This window comes from Humulus lupulus, chromosome 8 (assembly GCF_963169125.1).
Source record: "Humulus lupulus chromosome 8, drHumLupu1.1, whole genome shotgun sequence".
Taxonomy (NCBI): Eukaryota; Viridiplantae; Streptophyta; class Magnoliopsida; order Rosales; family Cannabaceae; genus Humulus; species Humulus lupulus.
Genome location: NC_084800.1, coordinates 38,689,575 through 38,706,043, shown reverse-complemented (window position 1 = coordinate 38,706,043; position 16,469 = coordinate 38,689,575). Strand labels below are relative to the sequence as shown.

The following is a 16,469-nucleotide window of genomic DNA, read 5'->3' as shown; positions in this document are numbered from 1 at the left end:
TGCGAGAACTGATACTAAAGCTCCAACTTAACATTGTGTAGAAAACTACAATGATGATCATAGACCAGAACCGTATGTAGGCAAGGGTGCACCAAAATGTCCCTTCTTTCAAATAAGGGATTCCTCACCTTACCATAAATTTAACTTCCAAGTACCATTGTACCGCATAAGAGCTGAATAAACGATAATACAAGCCTAGAAGGAGGAGCCAAGAACTTGATATAACTGACAGAATTAATACAAATGCCTACTAATATAACATGAAACAGTAAGAAACTGATTCATTATTATCGGAAACATGGATGATCATCGCTATTTCTGGCCTTTCTTCCTCCACAAATCTCCGAACATTTTTATCCCAGAACCCTTTCGTTTTCCACTGCTGAAACCATCATCCAAATCAGGCGACCCCATGAAACCTCCAAAGCCACCAGCTTGTGTCTCAAAGCTACCACCGAAGTGCTTGTCCATGGAGCCACACCTCTCAGAGATCCTCCCATTCATGTCCATGCCGCCGGCGAGAACAGCTGCTGCAGCATCTGCTGCTTTTTTCCACTGCTCTGTCTGCACTCTTATCTTCTTCATCTCAGTCTCCAGTTCCTCCTTGGCTGCTTCCACGGATTTCAGCTGCTCATTCAGTTGAGCTGCACTCAATTTACTTGTTTCCAGGTCTTCTCCAAGTTGACTCAACCTCAGGGTCATTTCCTCTTCCTTGGTTTGAGCAGATGAGATCTTTGAAGTAGCTTCCTCCAGCTGGTTCTTCAGGTTTTCATTTTCTTGACCAAAAACATTCACTTCCTTTTCCTTCTCTTCTAATTTGGCTCTCAGCAGATTTATCTCATCATCCTTTAGAGCCAACTCTTTCAGGGTTGACTTTTCTAGCTCCAATGCAGGTGGAGGTTCAGTAGAAATGTCAACTAGTTTGCTGCCTTTCTGAACCTCTTCAGTGAGTTGGCTAGTTTCAACTTTGGGTTCAACTGTCATTTTCTCCACTGGAACCTCAAAAACATCAGTTTCCTGCTGGTTATCATCCACAACTTCATCCGAGGGACTGCTATCTCTTTCATTCAATTTTTGTGTCCCCTTTGGGGGATGCTTCTCTAGGATCTCCTCCTCTGGAACTATTGGTTTCTCAATTTTTTTCTCCAACTGTTCTTGGGCTTCTTTCTTTGCAGCCTCAGCAGACGCCAGCTGCTCTTTGAGATTCTTTAGTTCTTCTTGTGCCTGCCCAAGTTGTGATTCTAAATCAGCAATGCGTGTGCCAAATTTCTTCTGAGTTACAGGTTCAGATTGTGTGCCTCTTGGGGAACGACGGTCCAATAGCTTTGGACTCCGGTCAGTAATTGGCCGGTGATGCAGAGGATCTGAATCAGAACTTGAAGTCCTGAGATGCGGTGGGACTCGAGCAGATGACCTTTGACTCACTTCCGACCCCCTATTCACCATAGCAAAATTTAACAAAATTTCCTTCATACAAATGTAATACTAACACTAAAGTCATTTCGCTACTGAAGAGAAATTGATACCAAAAATAGAAAGCTCCCTATATATATATGTGTGTTTATATTTATATTTATAAGTTTTCACAGTTTCTAACCTTGATCTCGGCATTTGGTTATACTGATATTGAACGAGAGTAGAATCAATGACTCAGAAGCGTGTAATCTGCATATTAGGATACAAGCAGAAGAAAAATAAGAACAGGTACCAACATTAAAATGTGATATGAAAAACAAATGCTCTTGGATATCCTAGCTCGGCTGCTCCTTCTACAAGATCCTAAAATCAAGGAAGCTGTCTTTAACAGTTAAACCCACTACAATGCCCTTACCAAATTAAAACCCTTCAATCATAACAAGCAAAATGAACAATATACTTGTTTTCCCTACTTCTGATTCTGCAGTTTTTTGCTAAGCATTTCTATACGGCAAGGTGCCTCACTATATATTATTAGGTTGACCAAAGTGAGATCCATCCATGAGTACCTTGTGACATAACAACATACTAAATTTTTAAACCTAATTTCAGGCACTAGAATTTAATTCAAGGCATTGCTCTAAGAGACATTTTCAGGTGTGGTTCAAATGTCCACTTGTAAATAAAGTTAAGAGGCTTCACAGGTTCAAAAAAAGAAGTCTAAAAGCTTCCCAGCTTTGGCCTTTGGAAGGAATCTAACTCTGCCCTGACAAAGGCTCCGGAGTTACATGTTCAAATTTATTTCAAGCAAAGGTATATACTTTTATGATGTAAACATATCAGCAATATTATCATATCATATTCTAATTATTACATGTTAACATGCATGCTGGTTTTCCTTCATTCTATCCTCCGTAAAGGTCAAGCAAGAGGTACTGTTCTCCCTTAGAAATTTGATGAACGTTCAACTTTATCCCACCAAGCAAAAAGTTCTAAGGATATCAACGATGGAGATTGCAGAAAAAAGAGATCTGAACTCATTTTTGAATAAAGTATTTTGTTTGTTTAAAGCCATGAGTGGAACCAAAAAAAATAAGGGCCTAGCTAAAGGTAAATACAAAACATCTCCCTCATATGATTTGAGCTCTTACTATTATTATTTTTTTCGTCGTTATAGCATATTTTTGAACAGTGAATAAACAAGTAACACATGACCATACCCAGATAATGAGTTGAATTCTCAAGTGAAGAAAAATAAGACATGAAAAAGATCTAGTAGAGAAAAGAAGACAAAAGCAGAGAAAGAAAATACAAAATTCTAACCTTTTAATGCAAACAGCACCACAGTAACATCACAGTGGCTAAATTGATCTTAAAAATGCAGCGGTATCATCAGAGATTCAGAGTTGCTGCATTGAAATCACAAGTAAAGATGAATGAAACTACTCAGCAGCCAAGGATAACCAAGTTGCCTAGGAGTGGTGGGGAGACTGTGTTTATGGGGTTGCTAGAAGGAAAATAGTAGTGGGACTGGGAAATAGTGTAATAAATTGACAGCTTTTTTTGAAACACAAAGGCTAGGCGGTAAAAAAAAACATAAATATAGCCCAGAAGCTGTATAAGCTAGAAAGAGAAAGTGGCATAGAAGAGAGTGAGACCTAGAGAGAGACAGAGAGGAGTTTGAAGTTTGAATTAAAGGTGTTTAAGGCTGAGTGTGAGAAGGACAGTGGCTTTGAAGAAAGGCAAGAGGAAGAGGACAAAAGGGTCATTTTGGGGACGTCAAATAATTCAATATCTATAATCGAGAGTAAAAAATAAATAAAAATTCCATATCTCTATTCAATACGAGTACATATGGGTATCTATTATGGCTAGATAGGGGATCTTTGGGAATCCAACCTGTATCTTAACCCTTGTCCTTTTGTCGCTTTTTTAAGTTCAAACCTTTTTCTATTCGCAATGTTTTCTTTTTTTGTTTTCTCTCTTACTTTTTCGATGACAATACGTGCGTTTGGACCTTATACGACTATATAAAATAAGTCGAGGTGTGCATGCAAAACAATATTATATATATATATGAGAGCTGGAATTGGAAGTTGGAACCCTCTCTGCCTTGATCCTCTTAAAAAGCGCTTCATTATTGTACATTAAGATGCCTTGACTAATTATACAGTTTTTCCCCTTTAAAGAAAGAGAAAGGTGTAATTTTTTTTTTTCATATTTCATTGCATCATTTGTTGGGAACTTGGGAATTTGGGTGTTGAAAAGTATTTTTTCCTCCTTTTTGAGGTGATATTTAGAAATCATTTTGTGCCATTTCTCACTTTATTAAATATAACTGAATGTAGTGGGCAAGATCAAACAATGTGATTAGTATATATATTTGCATTCACATCATTATAAGTGTAGTAGTAATGAGTGGGTATTCGACCAAAGAAAAGAGGGTTTTTTTTCATAAATAATATCAACAATAATAAAAAGGTTATAGAATGAAGGACCACTACTGCTCTTTTTCATTACTTTGTCCATTTCATGATGGAAGGGAAAAAGAATAGAAGTACAATAACACCACGATAGAAAGTTAAAAATGAAAAAATAAAATAAAAAAATACATGTAAAGCTCACTTTTATAGTTCAAAAATTGGAATGAGACCAGAGAAAGTATCTTGCCAAATAAGACATATTATTGATAAGCCAGGTGCAACTTGCAAGAAGTGGGTCCTTAGATATTGAAACAAACAACTGAGTTTAAGCAATCAATGATCCATAATAAAATTCAATTAGAAACAAAAAAAAATTAAGAAAGAAATATAAAAGGCAATGATTGATAAAAATATTATTAGTGTTTACTTTTAGAACATAACAACGAACATCATAAAGTACAAAATACAATAACCAATATCGGCATTAACCATTTTTTTTTTGCAAACTATTAACATCAAGCATTTAACTCCAATGTATTTATAAAATTCAAGTTCTATTTTAATCTTTCTTTTTTGTCCGAATATTTGATTCACTCTTATATTTTATTAAATGACAAAATAGATCATATATTTTGTAAAATAAAACAATCTAAACCCAATTTTAGTCAAATAATTTTTCAATCACTAAAATGTCTTCATTTTTTTTTTCTGTTTTTTATTTCTTTAATGAATTTTCTTTTTTTCTAATATATAAAAACAATTTATAAATAAAAAAAAATACATTAAATAAACTATCCTATTAAAATAATTATTATCTCTCGTCACTTCCTCTATTCACTATATCTTTTTTCGAGTTCCTCCCTCTCTCTCCTCTATTTCTCTTTTCTGGCGTCAACTAGGTTCTAGTTTTGACAACATCTTCATCTCCTTCCGATGGCGATCAGAGTTACGTGGATTTGTGTCAGCGCTCGTGGCTTGGGAGGGCTACGACAACATTTGTGGCTGGGAGGTGACTAAGGAATACGAGGCCTGCGTTGGTGGATTCGAGGGTTGGGTTTGTGGTAGATTTGATTTTGTGAGATTTGTAAACATGGTTAACGAGAAAGATGAGTGAAGAACAACATTCAAGGGGGATGTCGACCACCTTCTAAGTTTTGGGTTCTGAGAAGATGCAGGGTCATCAACGAGTTGTAATATTTTGAGTCTTTTTCTGGGTTGAAGTGATGAGGAAGAGTGGGTTTTCTGGGAGATTTGCATTTCTAGGTCTATGTTCAAGGGCTCAATGGCTCAGTATTCTTGATTTTGTTGTTTTTGAATGCGAGCTTGATGGTCAATCTGTTCTTGATTTTTTTTTTCCATCGATGTTTTTGTTGGGTTTGTTCATGGCTTTGTTTATATTTTTGCTAGGATTTTGTTTATATGCAGATTTGTGTATGAATTGGGTATGGAAGAGAGAAAATGCTTCCATCATTAAGTTTTGGATGTTGATTTGTGATATTGATGATGAAATTTTTTGTTTTCAAATATGGGTTCAACAAGGATTAACTAACACAAACTCAAAATTTTATTTATTTAAGTTGGATTTAGACTTAATTTTTTGTTTTTATTTTATTTATTTTTACTTTGATTTTGTTTAAATTATATTTGAGTTTTAGTTAATTAATCTTTTTTTTAATTAAATTTACATTTTTTATTTAATTTTTTGTTTTTAATATTTAAAATTTATTAAGAAATAATTTAAAATACGATATGAAATAAAACCTAGAGGTATTTTGGTCATATTGAAAAATAATTTGACAAAAATCGAGTTTATGGTCCAAATTGACCTATTTTGCCGAACACAGGCTCCGAAATGTCATTTAACAAAACACAATAGTCGATCGAGTATTCAGGCAAAACACATTGGCCAAAATGATATTTTCTCTTCTTTGAAACTCATAAAAAGTGTAAATGGTATTGATTGATTCTGCATTATAAATTACAACACTGTACATGCTAATTTGACAATCACCAACCTTAAGAATGAAACACCCCATAATACTTTACTCTTTTGTCATTAGATGGGATTTGGTCGGTTTTGGCATCGCTCAAGACTCACTTCTTTTATTCGTTTAAAATTCAAGTTGAATCCAAAGAGCACAAGAAAAAATGGTACCTTTCGTTAATCTATGGAACAGTTTAAGAGAGGAGGCTTAGTTTTCTGATTATTTATGTTGCATAATTTCTACATATTATTTCAAAATAAATAGCGTGGAATAAAGGTGATGTGGTCCATACTCAAAACTTAATTGATGAAAAGCATGTGTTAAGGAGGTCCAAGCCATGAAAACTTAACCCACCACTCCACGGTCCATGACAAAGCATGTGAAACAAGAGAAAGTAGATCACCTTTCTTTCTGATATTAAGAGACATAGCATGTGAAACATAAATGGTTTTGATATCTCTCTCACCTACTCTTAGGCCCAACCTCATTCATTATTACCACCATTCCTCACTCACATTATTCGTTGACTCTCCCCACAATTGGACGAGAACAGCCGGTGCCAATTATTGAATCAAACATTGATACAAGATATGAAAATACTTTCTCCTCATCAGTGAAATTACATAAATATAGGAGAAGGAAAACATGAGTGGATAATTAACAGAAGTGTTTCAAGCACTCAAAACTAATTATATACTTAGCATGGTGACTCATAGAATGTATATATTAAATACTATTATCTCAATGTCGTGAAGCGTAGGCCTCGATTGAAAGCAGGACAGACGAGATTAAGTTAGCAGTATGCTATTTCAGCTTCAAAGGTCCAAAACTTCTAAAAGAGAACGGACAACATTAATACGAGAACACATGGTTATGAATTATTGGTGTACTAAAATTAGAAGTGACCTATCTTTACTAATTTAAGCAATAAAAACAAATTCTTTTTTGCTCTGAACAATAAAAACAAATTAAAATTTCCGGTATAATGCTCTACATACATAGTAGCCTTGGAATGTAAATAAAAGTCATATAGTTACATCAACACTGTAATCTATCCCATGTACTGTGCTTTGAAATTGAATGCCAGACCTTTTCTTTGTGATAACTCTATGGTCTCCATAAGTCCAATAACCTCCATGCAACTCTTTTTCTTTTCCATTTTTACTATTTATTTTTTATTTTGCAAAATCTCTTACTTGGGAGAGGAAAAAAAATTGTTCCATGTCAATGTTAGCACTGATCACCAATTCCCACACAGATCCATCCACATACATTTATTCCAACAATCTCCAACTGACATGGGTGAAGTCCCTCTTCTCGACCAAAACAAGAATGTGTAGCCTCATAAATTGTTGCAAAGTCGTATCATTAACACCTGCTCTTTCCAGGTTTAAACTGTCTCCCAATAGACATGATAAAAGACCACTTATTTACATTAAATTTTGGAATCAGGTGCAATCAATTTCAACAGAATATATTTACGCTAGGAATGTTTGAAAATAGAAAATTGTGAAGCCTTTCATTTACTAAAATAATCTGTTTCCTTTCAATCTATAGGAGTGGGAGAGAGCTTAGGAAAAGAAAATCATCACTACCTTGACTTCCACACAAGTTTTGTGCAGGTCTTTGTTAAGGTGAGACTCAGATAACTAAGCGACCACGGGCAGATCATTTGATTGAGAAATATCTCCATTGCATGACCTAAAACTACTGCCAGGATCCAGCCCCACTGGCCATGGCACGGGCCTCAGCCAGAGAAAGAGCCATTGCCAGCATCATCTGCTCCTCAAAACTTTCAGGAACAATGGGATTGGGCGCATTTAGATGGTTGCCCTCAATTTGATCTGCTGGTGGTGGTGCAGTTATAGGACCAGCTTCTTCTGTTGCATCAGAGCTTGCATAGCTTGTTCCTGCTTCAGCCACCTCTGATCCATGGTCAACATTCCATTCTCTGTCATCCCTAGTCAAAGCCATCCCGTCATTGGAAGATACATCAGTGGAGGTCACTGCTGGTGGATAATTCTCAGCCTCTCTACCTACCCTGTTGTAGAACCTGCTAGCGCTTGGAACCATACTGAATGTTGACTCGTTACCTTCTGGATGACTTGAGGACTCTCCACCCATTTGCTGGCGCTCTGCAAGGGCAGCTATGGCACATGCAAGACCACCAGAAGGTGATGACGATGATGATCCAGAAACTGTAGTCATGGCTGGAGAGACATATCGGTCTTCTGTGACAAACCGTCCAGAAGAAGCAACATCACCATAATTTGGTGTTTTATTTCTACCACTGTCCTGCAAATATCATTCATGTGCAAGTGAAACACAAGTGAATTCATCTCTAACTGTAATACCAATGTAATATCCAAAGCCTGAAAATGAAAATAACACGTAAGTTTCAGTATTTCCCAGATTAGAACTTCTACCTGAATGGAAAGCCAAATTGCTTCAATGACCATTAAATCTTCAAGATCAAGGTCAAATTCCTCCTCCCTGCAATTTCAGGATTCAACGAGTGACAAAAATCAGGACAAAAGAGGCCATCAACAAGTCATTATGCATCATCTGGAACCAGAAATTGTACAAATTGCAGAAAATACCCATACACAAACAAGTGTTACATTATGTCTACACATGTAAAATGGTATATCTGGTTTCCTAAGATGCCAATTTCATTTTTTACATTGCACTATCTCAGAGAGGATAGCAACATTCGTAAAGAATGGTAAAAAAAACATGACTAATATTTAGGGGCAATGTTTAAAATTTTGTATTTAAGCCTTGAGGCGTTTTGTCTTTGTGAGGCGAGGCGTACGCCTCAAGGCGCATTGAGGCATAAGCCTCAAATATTTAATTAAAAATATATTTTTAAAATATAGGATGAACGATTCAAAATTATAAAGCATAACATGTCTTCTAAAACACAAACATAACATAAAATGTGTCATAAAACTCAATCATATCTCACAAATAATCTAAATTTCTAAGATAAAGATAAATCTAGAACTAGAATCTTAGATTCTACTATCCTTGAGAAATCATTTTCCAATTCATCATTGCTTGAAGTATGGTTATATTGTAAAATCCACTCATCAACATCACCATCACCCTCCTCCATCACAACTTTTTTTTAGTTTCTAATCATTTTACTATCTACACATAACAAAAAAATAACCAAAAGTTATGAAATAAAAATATATAATAGAAAAAATATATATATAAGTTAAACTTAATATACCTTAATTCTCCTCCTATGTTTGGAAAAAAAGCTTCAGCTATGTAAGGAACAAGATAGCTTCATTTTTTATTTTAGTTTGTTTTGTTTCAAAAGTAATAAGTGACGACATCAATAGCTAAGTGTACAGAAAGAGTGATTAGGTTTTCTAAAATTATTTGTTTTAGGGTTTATTGGGCTTTTTATTTTTAATCAGTTATGTGTTTTTTTGGGCTTTTAATTTTTAATCAGTTGTGTTTTTATTGGGCTTGTTTTAGTTATTTAAGTAAAAGCCCATTACTGTGAAGGAGAGAAATAAAAAAGAGGAAATTACGGAGTGCACTGTATAAACCAAAAAAATATGAAATATACGTTTGGTTACATTTATACTGTTACTCCTTTCATATTTACGGTAAATTATAATTTTTTATACAATATATTTTTTAATATAATTTTAAACCAAATAAAAATTCTATTTAAAAGGAAAGTTCTGATTTCTTTCTCACCTTCTTTATGATATCGCTTTCTTAATTCTCTCTCTCAATCTCTTCATCTTTCCCATTTCTCAATCAATTTTCCCCCTATTTCCGACCTTTTGTAATCATCTATGGTGCTATGTTTGTAACTTTGAGCTCATTTATTTGAGTTTCAAGATTTTTCCTTTTTATTTTCGTTTTTACTCTGTTATTCCTAAAATGATAGTCACCTATCGGAGTCTGCTTCTCCTGCTACGGAGGGGGCCTGAGGTGAGCCTAAGGAGGAGGACATTGATGGCTCCATAGTGTCTAACGAAAAATAATTAAAACGAAAATCGTCTCTCTTTGTCCAAGGTAAAAGTCATTTCAAAGAAACCAAAGAAATTGACCCTTGGAGGAAATTCTAGGCAAGTGGTGAAAGAGAATGTTAAGTCCATTGCTAAATTTTTTTGAAGAGGAATATTAGTTCAGTGGCTAAACCCAAGGTATTTTTTTCTTCATGATTTCTTTGAAATAGGTTGTTGCAAGTTTGTAACATAAGTCACATTTTCAATTCTTCTATTGTATTGTCTGTAAAAATTTGTTATAAGTTTGTAACATAAATTTTTGTACTATTTTTTTTTAATTTTATGTCATCTACATTATTTGTAAAGTTTTGTTACAGATTTGTTACTTTGGTTTTCATACTAATAAAATTTGCTTATGTTATGTAAAAGTTGGTTATTTGAACGTAAACTTGCAGATAATTAATTAATAATCAATACAAATTCTTATGAAATTTGTCTTAATATATATAGATTTGTGTTAATTGTAATAATAATAGACAAATTTTGAGAAAGATGGTTATAATATCATAACAATTTGTTTAATAAAAGTTGTTTTTACCTTGTTTTCTTGTTTAAGAATTTTGAACTTTGGTGTAGCTTGTAGATTTACAACTCGACTTAGCTTTTCATATGATATGAGCTCACTAAGAAAGGATAATCAACATAGTTACTTAGAGTTTGCTATTGTAAATAAATGTAACAAAGACTAGATTTATGACTTTTTATCTCATGTTGCAAATTTTGCCGTAGGATTCAGGTGACAATTTATGAATTTGCCCAGATTTTCTTAGTGATTTTGGGAAAGAAATATTTGATGGTGGTGTAGTATTTGCAAACTCCCAATTTCAGAAAAAATTTCGTGGGATTGTAATAGAAAAAATCTGAATTTGCCTATAATTTCTTAGAATTTTGGAAGTTTTTGGATCAGTTTTTTCGAAGATATTTCAATTCAATCCTTCATAATTTTGGACGTTTTTTCATATTAGTATTTTAGATGCTTTTTCCAATTAGTTATGTAAGTTTTCTGATTCCAGGTGATGGAATTTTCAGGCCTCTTCCATTATTTGATCAGTTTTGTAACGGTACCAGTTTGAGCAGGTTGTGCTTTAATTTGTAATGAGCTAGATAATATGAGTTGTGTGTAATGAATGATGGGTTTCAGATGGGTGGACTCTTTATAGCCGTAAATTTGTAAATATGATGAGCTGCCGTATTTTTAGATTTTTTCTTGTAATTTGCCGTAGATCTAAAACTTTCCCAATAAAAAAAACACAAATTGGGCTTTTTAGGGTTTACATAAACCTAATATGAAAGAGATCTAGTGAGGCGTGCGCCTCTTTGTTTTCCGCCTCATTTACTTCCAACAAGCGCCTCACAATGGTGAGGCGTACGCCTCTGAGTTAAGGCGTAAGCCTTGAGGCAATTTTGCTACGCCTCATATTGAGGCGCGCCGCTTTTTTAAACATATTTATCAATGATTTTTTTTTTTCAAAAAAAGGCATAAGTAAAAACCATCACAAAAAACACGAACCTATGCACCCTTGGTGGCAAAGGTGGTCTACACGTTGATGCAGTGCATTGAGAAGAATCAATTTCATCTCCTTCAACAACAGATGTAGAAGATGTCACTGCCAATAAAGAACAAACCACTTTTCAGCACATCTGACAAAAATGTAGGATTTAAACCCACATAGAGGATAGTCTTAGTAAAAGGATACCATTTACTGAGTTGTACTCAACATCCTCTTCTGTCATATTTCGGCTGACAGGATCCAATTGTTGCCTTTTCTGCATTCTTTCTTCCTCATCCTGAAGTTCTTGCTGGCGGATCCTAATTTTAGCTTCTATTACTCGTTGTTCTTCCTGCATTAATTTCAGAAGATTTTAATTACATTAAGATCTGCTGATCAACGAATCAGGAAAGCAACCTCACAGTTCAAACAAACAAGAGTATCAGATTAAAACAAAGTACTTCTTACAATTTGCTCAAGACCCTTCTCTTCCTTTGTTTTCACCCCCCTGTATTCCACAGCATAATTTGAGGTTTTGCAGAAGGGACATCTTATAAAGTTAAGTGGGACAAACATAGAGAGACCAAGCCAAATGAGAGGGGGGGAGGAATATCTACCAATCTGTCGCTTTTAATATTAAACCTTTGAAATACATGCTTTTATATATATATATACACACACACATACATATATAAGAAACAATAATCTTATTGATAATAAAAATGATTTAAATTACTTAATTACAAAAGAGAAGGGGATGAGAAATTCCTGCAATAATAAAGCACCAAACCAGAAATCAAAACAAAATAAAAAATTTGGCTTGTGTAACAAGTACCGAATCCTCAATAAATCATAAATGGCAAAGTTTTTGAACTCCTTAACACTTCTCAACCAAAGAGCCATTTTTCAGATTTCCTCTCCGAAGATGCCAACTCTTTCTAAATAAATTGATTTTATTTCTCTCACCCCAAATGGCTCAAAAAAGGCCAACGCAACAAATTCTATAACAATTAAAATGAAAGACATGCAGCAAAATATGAAGGATACTGTGTAGGACGAGTTGAATTGGGAACCTTCATCTGCAGAAAACACTCTGGGGAAAAGGAAAAGAAAAAAGAAAATCAATCAAATTATTACATTAAATTAATAACAATATGCACTTCTGCAAGGTATAATGTCAATAACTTGTATACCAGTACAAATTCCTTTCATGCAACATCTTGATCTGTTGAGGCTTGGATAATACTAAAACAAGAGGAAAAAGAATAAACAGATTAGATTGTTAGAGGCCGTATATAATGTTCAAATGGCAACGACAACAAATTGAAAAATACATCTGAATTAAACCGCACAGCTAACAGATATATAAATATTGTTTTTGGTTCTTTGGGAAAAGGGAAGGTCAAGTAGAGAGTATAAGTTTCAATGTGATGATGTGACAAAAAAAAAACTAATAAGAAGGTTGTAATGGAAATCGTACCAGGAAGCAAATTGGGCATTCCTCTAGATCACACACGCACTCTTCTTCGCCAGGATAGCAGGGAGCAAGCTTAGACTCGAGTATGAGCTTCCTGAGCTTCTTATGATCCACATCCTTATGGTGGTAAAGACCCTGCGGCTTTGTGTATTTCTCATCAATGACTTGTCTTCTTCTTCCAAGCTTATTACCCATCCAATATGATCTTATTCTTTGTCTTCTTAGTTTGTTCTTCAAATTTGAAATCAAATCAACCGCAATGAAAGGAATACCACCTAAATTTCCCACATAAATCAATCTCTATGAATAGCAATGCATTTGGATACACTAAACTAACAAACACACTTAGCACGCTTAAAACTTGTTTGACAACATGTTAAACAAGCAACGTCATCATATGGTATATTGATGAAGACGCAATTTTTTAAAAACGATGCCAGACAAGGAGTTCCACTTAAAAGTGGAATAATATCTATTGTCCAACATATTCTGTCAATTATTACAAAAGCAAATTTTCAATATATTGTTATAACAGGTTATTCCAGTATTAATAACTAAGAAAATAGACTATTAGTGTACTCAAAGGCACCTCGCTTTATAAGAAGTAAGAACAGGACTAGCAAATATTAGAACTGGGATAATTCAGAAGAAAAATATTAATCCAATCATTTTAAACATGCAACGAAAAAAGAATATGTAAATAAATGGCTCAAACCATTCCACTGCTTTGTTTCTCCATAAAAACACAAAAGAAAAATCATATAACAAGCACGTCAAAATGACAAACACGATATGCTCCTGAAATTATAAATAGAATCTGCCGCATAAATTAGACCAACTACCCGATTGCCTGTGTCACAAACTTAACTCACACACACGAGACCCCGTGTCCTGAGACTCAATTCGCAACTATTCATACAAAACTTACAACCATGCACGCAGGAATGAAATTCAAACTTCCAAAAAAAAAATATCCCAAATTCACCTATGTTCCCTACCAGGAAAAACTACAGTTACAAAAAATGAACCATAAAGCGGCAGAAATGCGGATGCTTCTACTTCTAGCAACAATTCGTGTAAATGAAAATCAACCAAGGGATACAAAGTCAAGAACCCTAATTTCCATTGTAAGGCAAGTAACGATGAGGAATTTGAAACAATTCGCAGCCAAAGACAATGCCGAAATCATCAAAAACCGAAGCACAAAAAAGCGTCAGTTTGAACCTAAATTTTAAAATTCACCATCAACACTCAACTCCGACGAAGAAAATTCAATCTCCCAAAATCAAAGGAAAAGTTTACGTAGAAACAAACAAAGCATAGTTTATCATTAAACTTTCTTTATCTTCTTATCACAATTAAAATCGTCGAAATCGAATGAAAAATAAATAAAAAAAATCACCACAAGTCGAGGACAAACCTTGTTGTTTGATCTTAGAGAGAGAGAGTAGAAGCCTCAGATGGAGGAAATGGAATGGAAAAGAAGGAACACCATAAGAGCTCCCTCCCTCTCGAAGAGAGAAATGTAGAGAGAGAAAGAGGAAAGAGAATCTCTCTGGTTTGGGTTTTAATATGATGTTTTTTATAATATGATGTTTTTTTTTCCTTAATTATCTTTATATATATTATTAATTATGTTTTTATTTTTGTCTATTTCGGTCTTTCGGACGGAAACTTTTTAGAAGAGAGGGAAAAGAATGGAAGCAAGGAAGGAAGAGAAGGGACGGTGGAGTAGAGTAGTAGGCGAGGAAAGAATCATCAAAGCTGAAAGGAGGAGCCGACCCGACCCCCCACCCCCCATCTCTCCCTTCTTTTACCCTCACGCGCTCTTTTCACCCGCGTTTCGTTCACTCGCGCTTTGTATCTTAATTTAATAACCTTCCACCTTTAAAAAAAAATTAATAATATTGTAGATATTATATTTTTAAGATAATTATACATATTTTTTAATCTAATATTTTATTGTTCAAATGTATAAGCTTTACTCAAAAAAATAATAATAATGTATAAGCTTAATCAAGGATTTTGATTTTTTTTACTTTCAATTTATCTTTTTTTAAAATAATAATAAAAACTTAAAAGGAAGTGAATGAGGTCTTAGTGTTACATTTTTTAAATAACATAATTTTATTAATTATTAAATGATACTTATGTAACTATAAATTATGATAAAAATTTATTCAAATTTCTAAACTTGTAAAAAAATGTTCCTAAAAACTATCCATTCTGCTAAGAAATATTCAGAGCTTAAAGAAACAAACACAGAGCAAACAACTTTTTTTTTTAAATATTAGTTTTATAACTAATTTTTTGTCAAAAAGGATTATAACTAATTAAAAATGCTGTTGTTTCTGAATTTAATTTTTGAATGAAATTTCTTGGTTCATTATTTTCACTTTGATAATTTTGTGAAACTGTGTAAATTTATATGCACAATTTGTATATATATTTAGGTATCTTTTTTATATAGGATGTACTGTACTACATGCAAAATTTCTTTTCAAATAAAAAAATGATAACTAATTATATTTTATATTAATGATATGGTTTGTCACGCTAAATAATAAAAATGTTGAATTTGAAACATTATTACTCTAAATAAAAATATAAATGTAGCTTTTTTTATATTTGACACGCTAATCATAAAATCGTATTGAGATAATATCTCGAAAGTTTATATTAAAAATAAAAATCAACATATACAACATTAATACCTTATTCTAATTGTTGAGATATGCAAATCTTTTCATAATTATTCAAAAATTGAGCTCAATTTTATTTAATTTTAATTGGAATGCGATTTATACAATTTAAGTATGTGTGTTGATGTTGTATTTTTCCTTTCACGCTTTATAATATGTAATTTGATATACCCGAAAGAGTCGTAGTAAAAGGTATCAAACGGATAGAGTAGTATTGTGGACAAATTTGATTCACATGAATGACATGAATACAATCATGGGGAGTGTTGTTTACGCTCCTCGAAATTTGAGTAGGAATTAGCAAACCATATCATTTTTAATAAAGAAAAGTAGCAATGCCCATAAAATGGTTGCCTCGTCTGTGAAATCAAGCCCTTCGATTGGTTGACCAAATATTCTTTGACTCGTGTCTTTGTCTAATCTCACATACTAAATCCATTCAAACATATTTATTTACCACTTGACAATCCAACGGTCCAAGTTTCTCCGAGGATTGAGGTTGGAATATCTTCCTTTTGGGGTAATTTGTTTTATGCCTATTATTTATAGCAAATGGGTGGTGTTTGGTTTATCCAAATTTGTTAAGGAGGGTGGGACTTTTGTCGTATATGTCAGCTAGGTCTTAATGTTAATAGTTCTCGCCCTTGCCTAATGAAACCTAACCAATAAATATTGATATCTTCTTAGCTATCATACAAAAAAGATGATTAGAGAGCTCTTATGTACAGAAGCATATTTCAAGCTACTACCAATTTTAAAAAAAATAAATAAATAAAATAAAAAAGCAGATGAGGTAGAAATAAACTAGAGAACTATGTGCCCTAATTTCCGGAAATATGATTCCTTCAATATTTTTATTGTTTTTACATGCTCATGAAAAAAATTAGGGATTGTTTCACAAATACATATTTTTTATATTTTTACCACACAAAGTTTTTT

The 16,469-nt window shown here is 33.5% G+C and overlaps 2 protein-coding genes across 3 annotated transcripts; both read right to left on the bottom strand.

The window, feature by feature from the left end:
* Window positions 1-3,111, bottom strand: LOC133796887 (interactor of constitutive active ROPs 4). 2 transcript variants are annotated; one of them, XM_062234577.1, is made up of 3 exons: window positions 2,740-3,111; window positions 1,598-1,665; window positions 1-1,435 (listed from the first exon to the last, which is right to left on the bottom strand). In XM_062234577.1, exons 2-3 carry the CDS (start codon window positions 1,609-1,611, stop codon window positions 313-315), a joined length of 1,137 nt encoding a protein of 378 aa, XP_062090561.1. In that variant the 5' UTR covers window positions 1,612-1,665; window positions 2,740-3,111; the 3' UTR covers window positions 1-312. The 2 variants fall into 2 exon arrangements, with proteins under 2 accessions (XP_062090561.1, XP_062090562.1); XM_062234578.1 differs by lacking the exon at window positions 2,740-3,111 and adding an exon at window positions 1,832-1,911.
* A 4,050-nt stretch (window positions 3,112-7,161) lies between these two features.
* Window positions 7,162-14,490, bottom strand: LOC133796886 (E3 ubiquitin-protein ligase DA2L). Its single transcript, XM_062234575.1, has 9 exons — window positions 14,249-14,490; window positions 12,832-13,103; window positions 12,545-12,596; window positions 12,399-12,444; window positions 11,820-11,901; window positions 11,559-11,703; window positions 11,372-11,468; window positions 8,251-8,317; window positions 7,162-8,119 (listed from the first exon to the last, which is right to left on the bottom strand). The coding sequence occupies exons 2-9, from the start codon at window positions 13,021-13,023 to the stop codon at window positions 7,532-7,534; spliced, it is 1,269 nt and encodes a 422-aa protein (XP_062090559.1). The 5' UTR covers window positions 13,024-13,103; window positions 14,249-14,490; the 3' UTR covers window positions 7,162-7,531.
* Window positions 14,491-16,469: the final 1,979 nt, after the last annotated feature.

Bases quoted from the DNA above. Each gene is read 5' to 3' on its own strand.
- LOC133796886 (XM_062234575.1), bottom strand. From the start codon at position 13,023: ATGGGTAATAAGCTTGGAAGAAGAAGACAAGTCATTGATGAGAAATAC. The intron at 12,597-12,831 runs GTACGATTTCCA...CTCTTGTTTTAG, and splicing joins AATGCCCAATTTGCTTCCTG to TATTATCCAAGCCTCAACAG. The intron at 11,704-11,819 runs GTAAGAAGTACT...AAATTAATGCAG, and splicing joins AGAAGGGTCTTGAGCAAATT to GAAGAACAACGAGTAATAGA.